General features: G+C 46.6%; 1 protein-coding gene across 3 annotated transcripts in view; it reads right to left on the minus strand.

The window, feature by feature from the left end:
• The window catches only part of GAB3 (GRB2 associated binding protein 3), a 92452-nt gene that overhangs the window by 41617 nt on the left and 27544 nt on the right, over positions 1 to 23291 (minus strand). The window contains exon 1 of one of the 3 annotated variants that reach the window (XM_077307478.1): positions 8258 to 8401. The exons of the other annotated variants lie outside the window; for them this stretch is intronic. Within the exon in view, the coding sequence (XP_077163593.1) occupies positions 8258 to 8266 (9 nt within the window). The 5' untranslated portion in view covers positions 8267 to 8401. Of the gene's footprint in view, positions 1 to 8257; positions 8402 to 23291 lie in introns of those variants that run through there. 3 annotated transcript variants of the gene reach the window in all.

The following is a 23291-nucleotide window of genomic DNA, read 5'->3' on the forward strand; positions in this document are numbered from 1 at the left end:
GGAAAGGCAGCCAACATGCTGTCTGAAGCTCTGACCATGAGGCTGGGAGTTAGATCCCAGCAGCCGGCTCAAGGTTGACTCAGCCTTCCATCCTTCCGAGGTCGGTAAAATGAGTACCCAGCTTGCTGGGGGGTAAACGGTAATGACTGGGGAAGGCACTGGCAAACCACCCCGTATTGAGTCTGCCATGAAAACGCTTGAGGGCGTCACCCCAAGAGTCAGACATGACTTGGTGCTTGCACAGGGGATACCTTTACGACCATATACGGTCACGTCGAGCCACCCACCCCTCTCAAAATTGCTACTGATGGGCCTGGAGGGGGTGGAAAGGGAAGCAGCCCGGGGTGGGCCTGTACAGAGCTCTACTTCCCAGCTATGTTCTGCACTATCATGCTTCTTCTGGGGTTTCTCAAAGCCTAAAGAATATTTCAGGAGTTTCTCAATGGTGAAAAAGCTGAGGAAGGCTTTTCTGGAGTGTGGTCCGGAGGGGCGTTGCTTCTGCATGACCCCCTGCCTCGAGCTGTAGAAGTGGACTAATAAGGACCCCCAAGGAATTAAGTGAGAACCAAATGAGGGCCACTATGGAGATGATTGGATGGAAATTTGTCAGTAATGGAAAATGTCACGCTAATGTATTCCTCCATGGAATGCTATTTATTTCTACAAATGCATTTTTTTTCATACAATTAATTACATTTATAAAGCCAGCGAAATGGGGCAGCTTCAAAGCTGCAATTACCTTCCTTAAGTCGAGTGTTGCTATAAGGAGATTTGCCTTCGCAACCATTCAGCCAACTAACTTTTAAGCTACATTAAAAACATTTCAGTCCCACTACCTGCGGCTATTGGAAGAATAACCGCATTTGAGGTACTTATTTGGCATACGAAATTATGACTGTGTGCTTTTTTGGTACATTGCGACATATGTGTCAAACAGACAAGCTAAATTGATTTTAAGCCCAATTGATTTTAAGAAATTTTCCAGTTGGACTGATTATGAGAAATTCACTTGCCTTGTGAACAAAGGAGTAAAATGGACATGACATGTTGACACGTGACAGGACGCAGATACCTGTTCAGATCTGTAATCAGAGCAGGGAATAACCTTTAAAAACCTTTTAAAATGTGCTTCCAAGTGCTGCAAAGACTTCTCTCCCCTTGTTAAGATCCCAGGCCTCTTGCCTGTACACAAGGGAGAGTTTGTCTGCAAATTTCCCTTCATCTTTAACCACTCCTAGCGGAGCAGATTAAATAATTCGCTAAGGGCCCCGGTGGCAGGCCCCGTCCGTGATGAGGAAGGGTGCCGATAGGCCCCTTCCCCCGCACTGACAATCGGAGGGCCCAATCGGGCCCTCCGATTGTCAGTCCGGCGGCAAGGGACCAATTGCGAGCCGTGATCAATTGCGAGCCTCCAGCCACCGCCGCCTCCTACAGACCTCAACCCCCGGCACAGCAGAGACGCCACCCGAAGATCCAGGAAGCGGCTGCGGTGCCAGCGCCCGCCCCGCTCGCTCACACAGCCCCTCAGCTGCTGCACGACGTCGCCCAGTGCACCGCCCGCTGCAAGTACATCGGGGAACGTCTGTGGCCCTGCAGCCCGCCACGCCGGCCCGCCACGCCACCAGACAACCGCCCTGGTGACAGCGGACTCACCTACAGCTCTGCCGCCATTCGGCCCCGGGTAGGCCGCGCCGCAGGTGGGGGAGGCCAGGACGAGCCAGGTCCGGCTCACGCAGCACCCCACGACCCCCTCGAGTCCAGCCCCTCGCACAGCGCCCATGCACAGCCGGCCCCTGATGCTCCCGAGCTCCGCTAGCGCCCGCTGCATTCAGAGTGCAGCGGGCTTATTTACTAGTCATAATAATATTTCTGGTACACTATAGACAGAAAACCCGTGTTTGTCTTTGCTGCAACAGATTATTACTTCTTTCTTCTTCTCATCTATCCCTTTAATTTACAATAAAAGGTGTGATTAGGTATCCCAATCAAAACTTTTTTTCAATGTCTTAGTTTTTTTTTTTTTAAATCCCTGGGATTTATCTTCCATGCAGCAGCACCCATCTTCCTTGTCCACCCAAAAAGAGAATCCTGGCCATTGGTTTATTCAAAGAACTCAAAACATTTATTTTTAGGGGGCAAAAAAAAACCCCTTCTGCTTCCCAGGCAGGGCAAAAATCACCGTATTCAAGGCAACTGATACACATGCCTTATTAGATAAGATAACTGACCTAATACTGTCTTGTTCTGGTTGTTTTATAGAAAAGCACATGGGAAGCAGACATCTTTCAAAAACAGCAGGATCTCCTCCTACTGCTCTTTGCACAAAGATTGCAGAGTGGGGGGAAAAAGCCACACTTTGAATAAAAACGTAGCAAAATGGAATCTGCCTCTCCCCCCCCCCCCCCACACACGCACCAAATTTCCATCCCAAATTGCAGACCCTAATCTATAGCAGTCGGTCTATGGATATTTTTGCACACTCAGGAACAGCTGCAAGCAGATGAGTCATTGCTGCTATTTAATAAACTTGCAAATTCGCTGTTAGGCTAATGGGCACCTCTTACTTAAAATGGATTTGAAAGCTGTGGCGTCTTTGTTTTCAAAAAGGCTATTTAGAAAAGCACACAGCAAGCTGCAGAAGTGAAAGAAATATATGTGTATGCATACATTCCTCCTATACACACATCGAAAGCATCCTGCAATCCGTTTAATGGATGAATCATGTTTTAAAGTGTGGGTTTTAATCCTGGATGCAAAAAATCTGTGCTATCATTTACTGATCTTGGAGGCCCCCTGCCCCAATCTGAGAATATTTAGAAATTATCCCTCACCCAAAGTCCTTATTTCTTGCCAATTTTCTTTTTTTTGGGGGGGGGGGGCGGGGGTATTCAAATTCTCCTAAACTTTATCTGCATTAGATGGCTGGGCACCTCTGAAATAATCCACCAGGTTGCTTTTCTGATTGGAATTTGACACGAAGAGGACAAACATGCAAAACATATGTTCAAATGCTGCATTTTAGTCATCCTTAAAATAAACCGGTTTGGCAGGTCACTTTTCTTATACAGGCCAATTTGAGGGGGGGGGGGGGTTACTGTCAAGAAACAGCACCTTACCTAAGGACACGTAGAGAAACTAGGGAATCAGAGACTTCCTGATTCATTCTTAAATTGCCCTGGATTTAATGGCACTTACCCCCATGGGAGTTCACATAAGGCTACAGCCTCTAGCTGCTGCGCTATAGCACCAAAGCTCTATGGCAGGGGTAGTCAAACTGCGGCTCTCCAGATGTCCATGGACTACAATTCCCAGGAGTCTCCTGCCAGCAAATGCTGGCAGGGGGCTCCTGGGAATTGTAGTCCATGGACATCTGGAGGGCCGCAGTTTGACTACCCCTGCTCTATGGCCTCCATGGAAGGATGTTCTCCATCCATACCAGGGGTAGTCAAACTGCGGCCCTCCAGATGTCCATGGACTACAATTCCCAGGAGCCCCTGCCAGCATTCGCTGGCAGGGGCTCCTGGGAATTGTAGTCCATGGACATCTGGAGGGCCGCAGTTTGACTACCCCTGTTCCATACGTTCTTATGTAGCTACTACATTCATCATAGAGCCATCTGTTGACTATCCCAACACGTAGGGTGTCCTGAAGCCGCTACCTAATGGCCAGAGCTTCTGAGGAAGTTTGAATTAGCAGGCATCGTAGGACAGAAAGAAGAGATTTGAGGTTTTAGCTGAAAATGTTTTTTTATTATTATTGGGACCAGCCTTGAAGCACAGGAAAAGGCAGGATATAAATGTCTAAACAAACAAACAAGCTGCTTTGGAAGCTCTCATTAAAATATTTTACACATATAAAATATTACTGGCTATAGAATCATAGAATCATAGAGTTGGAAGGGGCCATACAGGCCATCTAGTCCCACTCCCTGCTCAACGCAGGATCAGCCTCAAGCATCCAGGAGAATCATAGAATCATAGAGTTGGAGGGGGCCATACAGGCCATCTAGTCCAACCCCCTGCTCAACGCAGGATCAGCTCTAAGCATCCTAAAGCATCCAAGAAAAGTGTGTCTCCAACCTTTGCTTGAAGACTGCCAGTGAGGGGGAGCTCACCACCTCCTTAGGCAGCCCATTCAGCTGCTGAACTACTCTGACTGTGAACATTTTTTTCCTGATATCTAGCCTATATCGTTGTTTCGGAACAGTGTGAGTTAGATGTTGATGTGGTACCCACTGCCCTGATGGAACAAGTGTGTCTCTCTCCTTGAACCTGGTAGGGATTCTAGATCCTTTTGCAGATAATAAAGACCTTAGAACATTTATTGACGTCTTTGTCAATCTAAGATAAAGAAGAGTTGGTTTATATACTTTGCACTTCTCTAAGGGAAGGCAGCCTTTCTCCCCCTGGATTGGAGGACATCTGCAAGGATGGGTTTTCCCTTCTGCTCCTATAGCACCCCATAGCTCCCTGAGGAACCGAAGGGAAAACCCATCCTTGCAGATGTCCTCCGATCCAGGGGTTAATTAAACATCCTCCCTCTCTTCCTGTTCGGTGTGCAGCGTCTCATTCCCCAGTCTTCCCCCTACCTCGAGATTGGGAGACAGCGTAGACAGGGATCTGTGCTACTTTTCCGTCTACAAATCCTTTTCTCCCAACTTTTCTAGCCTTCTTTCCTTCCTCCCACCCCTCCCTTCTCCCCTCACCTCCAGCTTCATTGTTTGCTAGTCAGATTAGCGGCCAAGGACCGCCTGGAGGGGAGATTAGTGAGAGTGGTAGGAGAAGGCCTGCTAGGCCTGCTAGGGGCTTTTTGGTGGGAAAGGAGCTGTGATGGCCTTTTTGAGAGCCTTATTCATCGCAGCTAAGCTCCTTTCGTCCCTGATTGAGTTCTTCTGGGACAATGAAGACTTCCTCTCAGGCTCTCTTAGGGGCCTTGGAAAGAGAAGCAAGGGGCCCCGGTGAGCACCGCCCTACCTGGGGCCGCTCTGACCAAGGCGAAGAAAGCCCCAAACAAAAAAGCTGGCCTAAACAACATCTGCCTTGGGCGAGGGCAGCTCTTCTTCCTCCAGGGCTTTTTATAAACGGCTGGCCCAGCCTGGCGGCCAAAAAAAAATAGGGGGCAGGGGGTTGGACTAGATGGCCTGTATGGCCCCCTCCAACTCTATGATTCTATGATTCTCCTGGATGCTTGAGGCTGATCCTGCGTTGAGTAGGGGGTTGGACTAGATGGCCTGTATGGCTCCTTCCAACTCTATGATTCTATGATTCTATGAATTTCACTGAGGTCCGGGGGATGTCGCCTCCGCTGCCTGAGCCCCTGCTACACTTGCTTTCCCGCTGGCGCCCTGACTTCCCACCGCCCACTGGGCAGTGCTGCCAACAGCAGCTGCACAGTGCCTGGCCAAGGGGGAGCCCCAGCCATGGCGGCCGCCAGAGAGCACCAAAGGTGAGCCGGTGGCAGAGTGGCAGGGCAGTCCCTGATGAGGACGAGGAGGAGCCGCGGCATGGTACCGACTGATCCAAGGACTGGGACCGGTCCCCGGTCTGGGGGTTGGGGACAGCTGCACTACAGTACAAGAGAGGAATAAGGACATCCTCCTACTCCAAGCCCAATAATTTAACAGGCAACCCTAATAACATATTATAACTTTAAAAAAATACAATTTAAAGCAGGTTCATTGTACCACCACTCCACCACTCTTTTCCGCTCCACAAAACCCAAGCAAACTTACTATGTGTAAGTAAGCAGTAAGTACTATGTAAGTAAGTAAGTACTATGTGTAAGTAAGCAGGCTATGTGTGCGCTTCTACTAAGAAGCCATGCAGCAAAGCAAGTGGTTAGAACGTACGTTTTTGGTTCTCCACCCCTTGGGCTTTCACCTCTTTCTATTACAGTCTCACTTCATTCTGGCCTTCCCGCACTTGACTCCCTGCAAAGAACCCAAGCCTTTGCCATTTCACCACCCTCGCTGACCACGCACTGGAAGGTTATCAACAGCCGTACAGCTCATCGTTTCAACTGCCTCCTCTCACATGATGCGAAAGTGTCGAACAAAAAGGAACATAAACAGGAAATTGGGCAAGGAGATTCTGTCAGCAGGAGCCCCAAAATACTCCTCTTAAAAAAGAGAAACAGTAGAACACGGACTTCAACAAGACCATGCTGCCAAGATGACTTTCACTCCATCTCCTGCTCATTCCTGCAAGATTCCTCCAGACAGATGTGTGGGTCTTAACGTGATAATCCTTGGCTGCCAGCTGTCTGTGCACCCCACACCACTCCCACTTCATGGAGTCACCACTTTTAATCCCTATGTGTTCTGAAACAGCTTGATTTCCGTCCAGGAGCATGGAGGGAGCTTTAACTCTCCAAGTCTTGATTTGTGTCCAGTAGCTTCTACGAGACCGCCAAGACCTCGCCGGATCTCAGAAGCGAAACAAGGTCAGCCCTGGTTAGTCTTTGGATAGGAGACCACTGAGGAATGCTAAGCTCGTGTCGCATGGGAAGATAATGGCAAACTACCTCTGAACATCTCTGACCTTGAAAACCCTAAGACAGACTTTCTCAACTTTTTTACTGTTGATAAATCCCTGAAACATTCTTCAGGGGTTTAGTGGCAGACCCCAGAAGTAGTGCGATTGTGCAGAATATGGTTGGGAAGCATAGCTGGGTACATGTCCACCTGGGGCCCCTCCCCTTCCTGCCCCCTCCAGGTCCATCACTGGCCATTTTGGGAGGGGGACGGGGGGGTCAACATGACCATATATGATCATATCACCCAATAAATGTTTAAGAAATTAATATATATATATAAATTAATTAACTCCCACCCATTTGGAAAACCCCTCCAGGGCTCTCAAGAAACCCCAAGGTTTCAAGAAACCCAGGTTGAGAAAGTCTGGTCTACCAAAACGAAACAATGTATAAGAACATTAACAAATTAGGTTTATTAATATGAGCTCTGTTTCTTCAATAAAAGTAGAATTCAACAAACTTGATTCCCCCCCCCCCGAGCTATAATTTTATTCCCTACACTTAAAAGTGGGATTGAACTAATCTCACTGTCATTGGTATCATGCACCATTCTAATGGGAATGTGTGTGCATATAAAAATCATGGGTGTGTGAAATGTCCTATTCTTCTGTGGAAAACATACACAGTGTGTGAATGTCCATATGAGAGCTATTTGTTTTACTCATACAACCTTTGAAGTCAGCTAAGTGTGTCATCTATTGGTCTCCTCAGGCTCTTTCATCAAAACAGCTACCTACTGAAGACGGTCAAAGAGCCCATTCATTCAACGTGGACTGGGTGTGGGACCCCGGCCCATTCCTGTGACCCATCATGCTGCCTAATCCAAGTGGGAGCTGGCTTTGCATCCTAAATGAGCCTCTGATGGACCTTGGAAGCTATCCAGTTCTCCTGCTCTTACCCTGACCTCCCGTGCTCCCCACTAGTCTCCCGTCAAGAGGTCACCCCCAAAGAGGACTGAATCGTCAGACTCCCCTCTGGGTAACGCTCTCATCTTTAGTGTAAAAGGTAAAGGTAAAGGTATCCCCTGTGCAAGCACCAGGTCATGTCTGACCCTTGGGGTGACGCCCTCCAGCGTTTTCATGGCAGACTTAATACGGGGTGGTTTGCCAGTGCCTTCCCCAGTCATTACCGTTTACCCCCCAGCAAGCTGGGTACTCATTTTACCGACCTCGGAAGGATGGAAGGCTGAGTCAACCTTGAGCCGGCTGCTGGGATTGAACTCCCAGCCTCATGGGCAAAGCTTTCAGACGGCTGCCTTACCACTCTGCGCCACAAGAGGCTCCATCTTTAGTGAGGCAGACTCAATTATAAACGAGGAAGGTTGGCTATCCTGTCCTCCCTGTAAGGTAGGCTGCCGCCACCTTTGAACTGTTCCCAAGTCACCCCAAACTCAGAGGCAGTTTCGGGGTCTATCATGGAATTAAATCAGGTGTCTCTGCCCTGTCTAGAGCACCTCAGCAAAACACAGTGACAGAGTGACCAAGAAGACCCTGGGGATTCCCTTTATGGCACAGACAAGAAACAGATGAAATGGCGCCCCTCCACCAAGCCTTCGGTTGAGGCCAATTAAGCAAGACCACCACCTAGGGCCCCCAGAAGCACCCCCCACTACCACCAGTTGCACCCAATCAAATACAGCACAGGACGACCCCTGACCTGCCACCCATTAATCGAAGGTCCATACACAACTGAGTATTTAAAGGTGCCACGTTGCAGAGTTTACCTTAACCATTAGTGGATCTAACCTTGCTCTCTAACCCTGCTCTCAGTTTGCCACTTTCTTCAATAAAGGTCCAAATGGCACAAGTCAGGCTTTCAGATCCGGACAGATGAGTCCTTTGCAAAAGTGAACCAGTATTAACAGCAGGTCTACACTGACCTGCTGTTGCAAACCACTTATTTATTGCAATCCCTAAATCCTAATCCCGAAATTATTTCCAACAACGGAGTCTCTCTATGCAGCTTCATCCTGCAAATATCTCCCTCCTTCTTCTACTTCCTGGCAATTTGTAGAGAATTTGTACAGAATCACTACATCTTATCTCTTTAAATTCTTGTCCTTGTTGCCATCTCGGGTATACTGGGTACTTGTTTTTCTGACAGTGCTGAGTGCTCAGGTGTGGGAGGGGCCTTATCAGGAGATCAACCTTCTGCAGAATCTCTCTCCAGAGGCTGTTTCAGGCAGTTTGCTGACAGCAACCTCCATCAAATGCCTGGGCGACCGCTCAAGTGCAGAATCCACCCCATGATGCACTAACGCTCCTTGCCATGGTGTGGCCAAATTTATGCTCCAAAGATCTGTGGTTGGGTCTTCCTTTGGGGGCCTTGAAATATCCTAACAATTTTATCCTCAGAGTTCTCTGATGTTCCCAAAGAAGACAAAATAACACATCCTTAGAGGGGGGAAAGCCCAAAACCTTTTCACATCCAAAAGCCACCATATTAATATTCAAGTATAGCACTGGCTGTAGTATTTTGTTATAAATACATCATGAAGTTTGAAAACTAAGAAAGTTTGTTATTTCAAACACTGATCCAAAGAAGCTATTATTATATTGGCTACAGCAAAGCAGAACAAGAAGCTATCCCGTAGGGAGACGGAAAACAGTTAAGCACTGCTGGAATCCTTTGGCAAGATAAGAGAATGTTTCCCACAAGTCCATCAGGAATGCAAGGACGTATTTTTTAAAAACACAGAACCGTATGACCGAATTTTTTTTTAAATCAGCACCAACACGGACATCCATAATGTTAGGATAAAAAGCATTTAATGTAGTTATTTACAGTATTTGCTGGCGTATAAGACTACTTTCCCCCCCTGAAAAACATGCCTCCAAGTGGGGGGGTCGTCTTATATGCCGGGTGCCCTTCAGTTGGGATAGACATAGCTGCCCATAGTGGCCCATAGTACTATATTTTGAGTGGAAATGTTGGGGGGTCGTCTTATACGCCCAGTCGTCTTATACGCTGGCAAATACGGTAGATCATTAAATCTAGGCTGACCATATGTGCCGTTTTTAAGGGGATAGTCCGTTCTTTTCCCAGCCATCCCTCCTTTTTAATAAAAATGTCAATTTTGTCCCCTTTTTAATAGAAGGTCTATACTTGCTGTAGAATTCTTCTCACCTTCATTGATGCTTGACTTCTATATTAAATGGCTTGAATTTGGGCTCAGAGTGCAAAAGGAGTATGGGCAGTTGGTGAATTTGCAGCTGCAGGATCCCCACCCCCTCAGTCCTTCTGGCCTGCAAAGAGAGGGACTTTAAACTGTTAATTCATTGGCAGGGCCCAATAAGCAGGGAAGTAATTCCATTTTAGGAGTTTCTTTTAAGGGCTGCATAAATAAAGGGTTTTTGCAGTTAAAAATCCTTTCTTCTAGTGGAGTTCTTCTGGCCTGCAGAAAGGACTTTAAACAAATTTCAGGCCCAGGAATAATGATAACCTCAATCTGTTCCACATAATATAATTCTGGTAAGGCCTAGGAGGAGGAGGAGCTGGTCTCATGGCTTAAGTGCCACTCAGCCCTTAACACCCACTCAGGGTGGCTGTCCTGCCCCTGAGTGCCTCCTCCTCCAATCGGCTTGCCTGTCCAGGCCAACCCTCCGGTGGGAGGCTGCAATAAAGGCTGCAGCCATGTTAATGCCAATTTGATACGAGTCGCCTCTTGATTCTGAGGAAATGCCATCCTGCCAGTCAACAACAAACCTTCCCTAGACTTCAAACAAGCATCAATCAAGATTACTATCTGTAATGCCAGATAAAATTTGTGCATACGTATCTTGGAATGGTTTGAATTAGGTATGTGGCGCATATCAGTTTAGGTTTCGTGCAAACTTCATGCTGCTCAACCTCGGAGAAGAATGGAAGATACTCTCAGTCGCAGAATTGTAGGCCTTTCTGTTGCCAATATAATGTAAACAGCCGAGATGCCTTTCATGAAGTCAGTGTTATTATGGGGATTCTTCTATTTCTTGTGACATTCGCACAGCAAAGAGTATTGAAGTTCGGTGGGGGGGGGGAAGTGTTTAGTTATTTCAAGCTTGTTATTTCCTTGACCTCAAGAACAGCCTGCTGCTGTTTGTTGTGCTCATATCTATAGTGACATTGGCAGTTTGTGCTGCTTTTTTGTCTCCGGGGCCCCTGAATTCCAGAAATAGCTAGCTAGAGCAAAGTGTTAATAGCGGGTGGCTCTAGACATGAGTCATCGCAATGGTGCAGCAGCGTCAACATGGCGTTCGCTGTACTTCAGGGTTTACCTTTGCATTTTCATTGAGAGCCAGAGGCTGACACAATTCTCTTAGACAAGGTGGTGGACCGAGAAGGGGTTGGAAAAGGGGAACTAGGACAGAGCGTAGGGTGAAAGCAAGGCCAAATAGATCCGAACTGAAGGTGCGGAGTTGAGCCTCAGTGTAGATGTTAGCCTTCTTTTAGCCTGCTTTATGCTTGATTTCATTTCTCATGATAGCAAAGTTATGCTCAAAATCCTACAAGCTAGGCTCCAGCAATATGTGGACCATGAACTTCCAGAAGTACAGGCAGGATTTCGGAGAGACAGAGGAATTAGAGATCAAATTGCCGACATACGCTGGATCATGGAGAAAGCTAGGGAGTTCCAGAAGAACATCTACTTCTGCTTCATTGACTATGCTAAAGCCTTTGATTGTGTGGAGCACAACAAATTGTGGCAAGTTCTTAAAGAGATGGGAATACCAGAGCATCTTATCTGTCTCCCGAGAAACCTATATGCAAGTCAAGATGCAACAGTGAAAACCGGGCATGGAATCACTGATTGGTTCAAAATTGAGAAAGGAGTTCGGCAAGGCTGTATACTGTCGCCTTGCCTATTTAACTTGTATGCGGAGCACATCATGAGAAAGGCGGGGTTAGATGAGTCAGAAATTGGGATCAAGATTGCAGGGAGAAATATCAACAACTTCAGATATGCAGATGATACCACTATAATGGCAGAAAGCAAAGAGGAACTAAAAAGCCTGTGGATGCGGGTGAAGGAGGAGAGTGCAAAAGTTGGCTTGAAACTCAACATCAAGAAAACGAAGATCATGGCATCCGGCCCTCTCAATTCCTGGTAAATAGATGGGGAAGAAATGGAGGTAGTGACAGATTTTGTTTTCCTGGGCTCCAAGATCACTGCGGATTGGGACCTCAGCAAAGAAATTAAAAGACGCTCCTGGGGAGGAAAGCTATGGCAAATCTAGACAGCATCCTATAAGCAGAGACATCACCCTGTCAGCAAAAGTGTGTCTAGTTGAGTCTTCCTGGTGCTGGAGAAGACTCTTGCATATGTGCAAAATGTTAGAATTTGCACTGAGGTGGTAAACACATTTCTAAGTTATACTGCTGGAGAATGCAGGTTGGATTCACATGACTGGAGGATTTCCACCCCAAAAATAATCATGACTTAGAGAACTCTGGTGCTGGAGAAGACTCTCGTGAGTCCCTTGGACTGCAAGGCAAACAAACTGGTCAGTCCTAGGGGAGATCAGCTCTGACTGCTCTTTAGAAGGCCAGATCCTGAAGATGAAACTCAAATACTTTGGCCACCTCATGAGAAGGAAGGACTCCCTGGAGAAGAGCCTAATGCTGGGAGCGACTGAGGGCAAAAGAAGAAGGGGACGACAAAGAATGAGGTGGCTGGATGGAGTCACTGAAGCAGTAGGTGCAAACTTAAATGGACTCCAGGGAATAGTAGAGGACAGGAAGGCCTGGAGGATCATTGTCCATGGAGTCGCGATTGGTCGGACACGACTTTGCACCTAACAACAACAAATGCTTTGATCGGTATAAATGGGCTGACTCCAGAGCCTGTTGTGTACAAAAGAAGATTACAGAGGAGGGCAACAAGGATGATGAGGGGTTCGGAGACCAAGACGTATGAGGAAAGGTTTGGAGAGCTTGGTCAGTTTAGCCTGGAGAGGAGATGACTGAGAGAGGATCTGATAACCATATTCAAGTATTTAAAAGGGTACCATATAGAGGATGGAGCAGAGTTGTTCTCTCTTGCCCCAGAGGGATGGACCAGATCCAATGGGATGAAACTAATTCAAAAGAAATTCCATCTAAACATCCGGAAGAAGTTCCTGACAGTTAGAGTGGTTTCTCAGTGGAACAGGCTTCCTCAGGAGGTGGTGGGTTCTCCATCTTTGGAGATTTTTAAATAGAGGCTGGATAGCAATCTGACGGAGAGGCAGATTCTGTGAAGGTTCAAGGGGGCGGCAGGTTAGAGTGGATGAGTGATATGGTTGTGAGTGTCCTGCATAGTGCAGGGGGTTAGACTAGATGACCCAGGCGGTCCCTTCCAATTCTATGATCTCTTTTTCTGAAAAAAAATATGAGAATAAAGTTGAGCAGAGACTTTCTCGCAGTCATCCTCTCATCACAGACGGTATTGTCTGTGTACAAGAAGGCCCACAATCCACACACACCTGTGCACACACAAAAACTGACACACTGCATCCTAGGTTGGAAATAACTTTGTTTACCGGACTTGGAGTCAAATGAGTAATTTTCCTGCTGGAGTCTCTGTGTGACAGCTATTATTTAGCCTCCGTGGCACAGTTAAGGTCAGACAGGCCTGAGAGGCAGGGAAAGAATGTTGTGTGGGAGGACAGAAAACTTTCACCCAACAAGCCAATTACTGCTCCAAGCCTCAAGGTTATGGGTTAACTTTAGGAAATGTCTCTTGGTCAGAAAGAAGCAGGGGTAATCAAACTGCGGCCCTCCAGATGTCCATGGACTACAATTCCCAGGAGCCCCTGCCAGCGAATGCTGGCAGGGGCTCCTGGGAATTGTAGTCCATGGACATCTGGAGGGCCGCAGTTTGACTACCCCTGGAAAGAAGGGGTAGTCAAACTGTTCTACTCAGTTCAACGCAATTGATTCTCATGAGAAAATATCATTTGTTTATTTTTAGCATTGTAAAAAAATATTTCTTTCTGAGAAAGCACACCAGGCAATGTATAACACAGGCACCTTGAGCATGGAATTCAGAAGAACATGGATTTGGGCTGGTCTTGATTTTCAGGGAATACGAAGCCAGTTGTAAAGCAATGTCAGTAAATATACATTATACAATATAATAAATACATGTTAATATATTCTTTCCTGTGTCATCTCTGGTTCTTACAGAGGAGAAAATGTGTAGCGTACACCTCCAGCACATTTCATATTATTTTGTCTGGCCAGCAGCTTGGAAGGTTTTTTTTAATAACAGGAAGTGTTGAGTTTTGTTTAACATGTAGCTTTAGCTAATATATAACTGTTCACACTTTCTTTTTGAATGTTTTTCTCTGACATGAGAGAAACTTGGAACATTCAAGCAAATTCCTCTGGGCCAAACCTGCATTCAGTTCTTACCCCTTTAAGTCAAGGGATGCCTGTAATGGCTGATGATGTACCAACTTAAGAAAAAGAATCTACATTACGGGCTCGAAATGTGGCTCAAACGTGTAACAGCTTGGGAACTAAGAAGGGGCATTTAATACACAGAATTCCTTTATCCAGAATTCCAGCATCAATCTAGGATTGCCGGTAGGTTTGCAAACCTTGATGTTGCACCTGAAAAGCCAGCTGGAGAAGAATGACAGCAGAATGGGGCAAAAACCAGAATGGACTGCACGATGGAAGAGAGAACACTCCAAAACTCAATGGTTTAACCACAGAGTTTTTGCATTCCTAGAACACCTCTCCCTCAGTCATGATATCAGTCCTGGGTTTTGCTAATTTTGACGCTGTGCCTGTGTCCACTCCCCAACACTACATCCTGGAAACCCTATTTACAAGCAGGTCATTTAACTGCCTAATTTGTGAAGTCTGTCTCAAAGCCCAGAAACCTGGTTGGCTATGCTAAACATTAGTAACTTTTCTAAAGGTTAATGACCCCAGGCTGTCTTTGAGACGTGTTTTTTTACTCAAAATACTTCCCTGTTTACTTTCTGTTTCTATTGATTTGGCTACAGAAAGCAGGCATGTAACATCATACTACTTGTTCAAAAGGTCTGTACTTCTTTTTCCCAGAAGTATGTTGTTTACTGCAAATTTCTGATTGTATTGAGGGTTGTCGGTTCTTGTAATGTTGTATACACCACAATCACAGCATGTTGCATCTATGGTGCCAGTGTGGCTTAATAAGCAAAGTGCTAGACTACGGTTTGGGAGGCCTGGGTGAAAGCCCATAAAAGGTAAAGGTATCCCCTGTGCAAGCACCGAGTCATGTCTGACCCTTGGGGTGACGCCCTCCAGCGTTTTCATGGCAGACTCAATACAGGGTGGCCTTGCCAGTGCCTTCCCCAGTCATGACCGTTTACCCCCCAGCAAGCTGGGTACTCATTTTACCGACCTCGGAAGGATGGAAGGCTGAGTCATCCTTGAGCCGGCTGCTGGGATTGAACTCCCAGCCTCATGGGCAGAGCTTTCAGACGGCTGCCTTACCACTCTGCGCCACAGTGTGTAATTGACAGGGGAAATTGGTAGGCAGATTTCAGGAAGAGGGCCATTTAATTTGACAGATAGCACTGGAATGGGGCGGCCATTTTGTGGAGGTGTGATGATGTCGTGACTGGCCTTGTGAAGGCTTCAGCATGTTGTTGACACATGTCAAGCTGAGGCTCAAAAACCTCATGGAAAATCATTCGGAGGAGTCCAAAGGGTGTATGTCACAATCTAGCCTTTGCATGGACTACCATATCAAAAAATTGGCAAAAACTCATAGTAGTCACACCATTGCAAAATGTCTTGGGGATTGGCCATAACCATTAAATTGCTAGTACTCTGGGCCAGATGAGATGGTCCATAAGATGTGAAAAGCCTGCCAATACTTTGTTATTAAAAATGCAGAGCATAATACAGAAAAGATATGTAGATTATATGGGTGGGAGGAAGCCTTGAATGATCCAGCCCCAACTGCACATGACCATTTCCAGATCTGCAGGTTGTCAATATACTGCCTGTATGCTTCTTTCTTATTCATGCTTCCATCCTGTACATAGGCTGCCTTGCCCCCATTTTATCCTTACAGCTCCCCTGCAAGGTAGGTTAGGCTGAATGGCTGGGCCAAGATCAACTAGCCAGCTTCATGGTTGAGCAGGGATGAGAACCTAATCCAAAACCCCAATCACTATACAACGCTCCCACTTCACCTCAATGGTTCATTTATGAGATTAAGACAGCTTTCTAAACTCAGGAAAACAGCACGGGGAGCCGGGAAGATTTCCCCCTCTTCATCTCCCTTCTTCTACACGCAATCACAATCTAGTAGTTTGACCCTTATTTCGAGTTCCAATGTGTTTTCTTTTCTTTGCATGCTCCCTTTTTGGAGCTCTACTATGTATGGCAGGGGTGGCCACACTGGCTCTCTAGATCTCCTTGGACCACGATTTTCATGAGTTGGCAGGGGCTCATGGGAATTGTAGTCCATGGACATGTGTAGACCCAGTTTGGCCACCCCTGAAGTATGGGATCATCACAGAATTCAGAGGCCAGAGTAGCTCTGTCCATAGGCATTCAAAAACTGTGATATCAAATTCAATATGAGCCAACAGGAAAGGGGTCGAAGTTCATTTGGACTCTGCAAGAATGCACAAGATCTGCATTTTATGCAAAGTGCTTCCAATTAAGAGTCTCAGATTGCACAAGAAGATCTCAAGGCCTTTACCTGAGACTGCAGCTGGCTTCATTAGGACAGAGTAGGCCAGGGGTAGTCAAACTGCAGCCCTCCAGATGTCCATGGATTACAATTCCCATGAGCCCCTGCCAGCAAAAGCTGGCAGGGGCTCATGGGAATTGTAGTCCATGGACATCTGGAGGGCCGCAGTTTGACTACCCCTGGAGTAGGCAATACAATGCAAGAGTCAAATATGTCTGAGCATTTAAGGGAGCAATGCACCCAAAACAAGTACTGTGAATTTAAAGCTCATCTTCTACTGAGGTGTGATACTAATCCTGTTTTTTAATTATGTGTGGCCATTTGGGTGCTACCAAAGTGAAGACACCCAAAATACAAATCTCTAGGAGCCCAGAGGCAACTTGAATACTATGCTTTATTCCAGCGAAAGCTTTAGTGTGCGCTTCTCAACCAGGGTTTCATGAAGTAGGTGAGAATCAATTAGTTTTGAATATATTTTTAAAATTCGTTCAACATTTATTGGGTAATATCGCCATATATATGATCATGTCAACCTGCTCCTCCCTCCCAAAATGGACAATGATGGGCCTGAAGGGGGTGGGAAGGGGAGGGGCCCTGGGTGGGCGTGTCCAGAGTTCTGCTTCCCAACCATATTCTGCATGATCATGAAACTTCTGGGGTTTCTCAAAACATTCAGAATGTTTCAGGAGTTTCGCAACATTAAAAAGCTTGAGAAAGACTTCTTTAATGGATGAGAACCCCTTCTGCAGATGCAATGAGAGAAAGGGCTGAGAGGAAAAGAAAACAGAAGGCCCACCTCCCCTTTGGGTTTCCTCATAAAGTTCTAGTGTGACAGAGGACAGCATGGTGCAGGAGGTTGGACTAGATGACCCATGAGGTCCCTTCTAACTCTATTATTCTATGATTCTATCTCTCTTGAAGAATGTTAGCAGGGTTAAATTTGCAAAGAGGAGCAAAGCTCCAAAATATTTAGAAGAATAAAATAGTTTTATTTAGAAAAGAGGGAGGGGACAGGGGGAGGGACAAAAGGGAGAGAGAGAAGAGGCAAGCAGAGAGGAAAAATTCCAGGAAGTTTCTCCACTAACTATGCGAAATACACATCTCTGATGCACCCTGTAGGATATCTGTCACATGCTTTTGAAGCCTGTACACTACAGATAATGCACATTCCAGCAAAAAATAATCTGCACAGCCAGATAAGATATCCGGATTAGTTAACAGTGGTTATTAGTAAACAAATTTAAACAAAATGAAATAAAAGGAGAACCTTGGCTTCTTATTATGACCAGTATCCTTCAAGTTTGTTTTTCTTCCATATGATTTACGTTTTCATTTGTGCTCCTTCATTACCCAAATCCATGTTTTGTTGAGGGAAGAAAGCTACTAAGGTTGTAGTTTCAAGTGGGTCGCCATGTTATCTATAGTGGTAGAATAAAATTCAAGTCCAGCTGCACCTTGCAGGCTAATAAAAATTTTCAAGGTGTCACTGACCGATTATGCACGGCGGCAGCTGCACTGGGCCGCACCAATTCCTTCCCGTATTCGCACAGGGGAGGATATCCCCTGGTGCAGTGGTCCCCAACCTTTTTGAGGCTGGGGACCAGCAGGGCAACTGCCCGCCCGCGCATGCACGGCTGGGGTCGTACATGCGCACATGCGCCATGCATGGCCGAAATCGCGCATGCATGGCACTTTCGCGCATGCGCGAAAGTGCCACGTGTGCGCGAATTTGGCCGCACATGGCGCATGTGCTCATGCGCGGTTCAGCCGTGCATGCGCAATGCGCGGGCGCGGCCCGGATTCCCTCTCCCCCCTCCCGCAGTAAGAAGCTTCCCGGGCCGCAAGCTTGCGGCCTGGGAAGTTTTTTACTGCGGGGGGGCGGGGAGAGGGAGCTGCGGCCTGGCGCCATGGCCTTCGCGGCCCGGCACCGGGCCGCGGCCCGCGGCCTGGGGACCACTGCCCTGGCGCACACAGTATGCCCCAGAGTTGTTTGTGTGCATAAACAACTCCAGGATAGGAAAGTGCCGCTGCACCTTGCGGCAGTATTAGGAGAGGCGGGGGGCCATGGGGGTCCCACCACACCATCATGGGGGGGTAGAAACACCCCGTGCATCTCTGCAGCATTGCGAAGCTGAACAGGGTGTTTTTTGTTACTTCAGGGACACCATAAGCAAGGAAAGAGCCTGGCTTCTCCCTGTACACACAGGCCAGCCCGGCATGGGCACCAATGGCACCCATGGTAAGTAAGGGGAAGCTGAAAAATCAGCATTCACTTCCTGCAGGGCATTGGAGGCCCTAATGCAGGCAAGGGCTGGGAGAAGCCTGGGATGGCAGCGATGTTGTGTTTTTAAGAGGATTTGTCCTGCTGATGCGTACTGGCCCAGCACACCTGTCCCATGCATAATGAGTCTTTGGAAATCAAACCCTGCAGTCCACAGATCTCCAAAATACCTAGTTTAACAATGATTCAGCTTGCACACAATTATTCAAACCTTGATTTGCCTTGACAAAAATTGGCTTCATCACATCATCAAATTGTGGGAAAACAGCATTTTAAACAAATACATATACACTCACAGTAGATCAGATATATCCACTTGGGGGGAGGGTACCAGTGGCTCACTGAGTGCAGGAAATTTTATTAGGTCCCACGAACAGCTGGGAAACAGTAGGGAAGCAGGGTCAAATTTCTCTCCATTTGGACACACACACACACACACACACACACAGGATAGCTGCCTACAAGTGCAGATGTAGCTCAGCAGACCCTGAACTGAGGTTAGCTGAGGCCGCTGTTTGATAACTGGATGTCACTCCTGAAGACGACTATTTTAAACATGCCATAAATGTGGGGAAATGTTCTCTCACTTTCTCTTTGCTTTAAAAAGGAAAATTCTTAAGGTTGCTGGGAAGTAGCCAAAATAGATTCTGAAAAAAAAACCCTGTTCTGGTAGGGAAGAAGGATAATGCAGAATCTATGAAATGAATAGCAATCCTGGAGGGAATTACAAATCATTTCTGCCATGAAAAATGCAGGGAGTATGGTACAGCTTGGCCTTGTCCAATCTCAGTAGCTGGGCGGATGGGAGACCACCAAGAAAGGTTCTGCAGATAAAGACAAGGGCAAACTTCTTCTGTTTCCAACTTGGCATGAACAGCCATTGCTCTAGTTGCTACAAGCTGGGTAATTATAGCCATATGTTTGCTATGCACTCAGCAGGCGGCTGACTTCCTCTGTGCCCAATTCCCCAATCGGCATAACAATAATAACAATAACCCCCTTGTAGAGCTATCGCTCAAAGATAATGTACAATGACCTACCTTGCAGGGCTGCTGTACTGGGACAACATATATGAAATACATATATGAACAGAGATAAATGAAGAGGGATGTAGACAAACTGGAGTGTGTCCAGAGGAGGGCAACAAAGATGGTGTGGGGTTTGGAGACAAAGACGTATGAAGAAATATTGGGAGAGCTTGGTCTGTTTAGCCTGGAGAGGAGACAACTGAGAGGGGATCTGATAGCCATCTTCAAGTATTTAAAAGGGTGCCATTTAGAGGATGGAGCAGAGTTGTCCTCTCTTGCCCCGGAGGGACGGACCAGAACCAATGGGATGAAATTCCATCTAAACATCCGGAAGAAGTTCCTGACAGTTAGAGCAGTTCCTCAGTGGAACAGGCTTCCTCGGGAGGTGGTGGGTTCTCCATCTTTGGAGATTTTTAAACAGAGGCTGGATAGCCATCTGACAGAGAGGCTGATCCTGTGAAGGCTCAAGGGGGTGGCAGGTTACAGTAGATGAGCAATAGGGTTGGGAGTGTCCTGCATAGTGCAGGGGGTTGGACTAGATGACCCAATAGGTCCCTTCCAACTCTATGATTCTATGTTTCTATGATACTTTGAACCTCGAATGCATTGCATCTATTTGAAGTAGGCAATTTTTAACAGGGTTGGTATAACATTATTCTGAACATTATTCTCTCCACCAGGCTGAACTAAGATCAGAATTGTGACCACCGCCGCTATATGTTGTATGTTATATGTAACTTTTAATTGGGGTTTTTATGGGGATTTTATTGTGTTTTAACTATTTATGTTGTAAACTGCCCTGAGACCTATTGGGAGAAGGGCGGTCTAAAAATTAAATAATAATAATAATAATAATAATAATAATAATAATAATAATAATAATAATAATAATAATAATAATAATAATAATAATAATAATAATATCCATGCAGCAAAGCTCTGGAGCACTTCTGTCAAAGGCATGGATCCAGGCACAGACATCTTGGAGCACTTTTATCGGCAAGCGCCTGATAATACATTTGTCCTCTTAAGGCCACCTTACATTTCTTTCCATTTAGTCAAAACAGTGAGTTACTTTCCCTCCTCAACGGCAAGGCTTCACAGACACAGCTATCTAACCAGCCAGGCCGGCCCTGGACAACACAATCGCAGGAAGTTATTCCACAGCTCAGACAATTCCCCTTTCTATCTCTAGAAGAGCAAAAGGTCAAAACACAGCAGGCGGCTGCCTTGCCAGCAATAGCAACAAGGGCAGTTAAGAGAGGGACTGAGCAAGGAGAACGTTCAGTAAGCAACACGCCTCCAGGCTCCCCCCCCCCCCCGTATGCCCCCCCATACCAGTTTTCTGCTCATTTTTGCCAACGCCTGGTTTCTGGCTTCTCTGCAGAAACAGGCCAGAATGGCTGGGGAGCTGTGTCACTTTTGCTACCTTTATTCCCATGAGAGAACCACACATCAGCCCCGCTGCCCTAATGCAGGGCACACCATGGCTTGCATTATTTTTGGCAATGACAATCAGTAACCCAGAGGGTTGGAAATGGTCCAACTTGATGAACTGGTTGCTTTTGTCGGGGGGAAAGGAAAACATGGTAGCCCACAGTAAATAAATGCCCAGCGGAGGCTGCGTTCAGCTTGCTGACATCAAGCTGTGTCGCTCTGATCTTTCTAGTGGTGTAGCCGGCCTTTCTCGATGTTTTTGACCCCGAAATATTCTTCTGGCTTCTGGAACAGAGGCGTAGCTAGCTGGCATCAGAGCTACGCCTCTGTGCCACACACCCCAGAGGCCGCATGTCTGCAGTGTGCGTGGCATCACTCATAAAAGGCCTGTTAAATTATTTTCATTTGGGGGAGGGGGCACAGTACCATGCCTGAGCAAAAGAAGGAAGCATGCGTCTCATCTCAGCTGTCATAAAGCCCACCATGCAAAGCAACAATTTCCCTCAGGGCAAATTATATGTGTATCCTTGGAGGTTTTCAGGCACTACCAGGAGGTTGGCAATCCCAGCAAGACCTGAGAATCTATTTTCCAAGGGCTAGAAATCGCTGGCTCAGCAAGGGGAAACCTGGGTAGGAAGGAAGGAATACTTGTGTTGGCTGTGTACAGTCCTTGAACTGTATCTAGGTCTAGTAGTTTTCAGCTAGGGATGCCAACCTCCAGGTGGGACCAGGGGATCCCCTGGAATTACAGCTCATCTCCAGACGACAGAGATCAGTTCCCCTTTGAGAAAATGGTTGCTCTGGAGGGCTTTGGACACACTCTTCTCCTGCTTGGAAATCTGAATCCCTTTGCTTACAACAGCTTTCCTCCAGCCATTTTCTGCCAGTGGGATTCTAAGAAGCAATTCTGAGAGGAGAAAACGGGAGGAGCCAATGCAGCAGGTTCAGCTCTCCCCAGGTTAGTGGGAAAAAATTAAAATATGATTTTTTAAAATTAAATTCCCCATCCCCAAACTGAAGTCACTCCTCTGGGGCTCTGGAGTAATCCCAGGGTTACTGGTAACCCTGGTTGAGAATGACGTGTGCAGGTAGCGACATGACCAAATAACACAGGTGAGCCCTTGCAGAGCTGGCAGAGCTGCTGGGGCCGGCAATGTGGGGTTAGATGACAGGTGTGGCTCCCAAACCTGTGTAGCTACTACCTCGGTCAGAGGTGAAGCCTCAAATCTATGGCACTGCCCCTGCCCTGTTGGTCTGGTCAGGGGCAACTGTTATCTCTCCCCTCCCGCGCAACTTCCTTTGCTAGCACCTAGATACCTTCACAAGTAGACGCTGTGAGTTTTGGCACCAGGGTCCATAAAACTGTCTATCCCTGCCCTGGCCTGCTTTCCTCACCGATCTCCAACCCAGACTCTCTGACATCCTTGTTCCTGCTTTTGCCCTGCAAGGACAATGGGAAAATGCTGCTGACTTGGCTGAAATCAGCCTTGCTCTTCTGGTTCTCTTCTCTGCCAAACATAAGGAAAATATTACCTGCGGTGCATAAAAAGTCTGGGGCAGGACATCTATGACCTTGCCTTAAATTGAGTCAGGCCATTCGTCCATCATGCCTAGTGTTTGTTCATTTGTTCGTTCATTCCTTCATTCATTGACAATAATTCCTACCCCACCTCTCTGCCCACACAAGAGCCCTCAAGGCAGCTAAAAGTTTAAAATATGTAATAAAAGTACTCTTTTAAAATGATTAACCCTCCCCCCCAAAAAACCCAAATCATTAAAACAATCAAAACACTGAGTAAGTCTTGACACGATAGTGGAAGATGGCAACAGACGGGGACAGACAAATTTGACCCTAGCCTCCAGGTGCCCCTATTGGCCAAGGTGCCTCCAGAGTTAAGACATGAATTATCATCAAATACAGTTTCTTACGGAACCTCACAACCTTCTTTCATCCAACCCTCTCAACAATTTTGCTCAGTTCTCTATAATCCTCTAATTCCCACTGCCTCATCTGTAAGATATACCAGAGAACTTACTAAAATGTTACGAAGAAATGAGCTATGAGTTACCCAGAATTCTGTTTTCATGGGACGTTCAATACAGACACACATACAAATGCAAAAAGAAATGGAGAAAAAATGTTTCAGAACACAATGGGAAGGCCTCAAATCTTCCGTTTGTAGCAAACAAAAACTGCAGCCAGCTGGGCTAGACATGAGCTTTTGCCAACATGGCTGAAAACACATACACACACACACACACACACACACACACACACACGAGTTCTTGTTTTCTTGTACATGAAAGTTCTGGGGAAAGCTATAATACTGTAGTTGATCCTCATTAAACA

This window comes from Paroedura picta, chromosome 13 (assembly GCF_049243985.1).
Source record: "Paroedura picta isolate Pp20150507F chromosome 13, Ppicta_v3.0, whole genome shotgun sequence".
Classification (NCBI taxonomy): Eukaryota; Metazoa; Chordata; class Lepidosauria; order Squamata; family Gekkonidae; genus Paroedura; species Paroedura picta.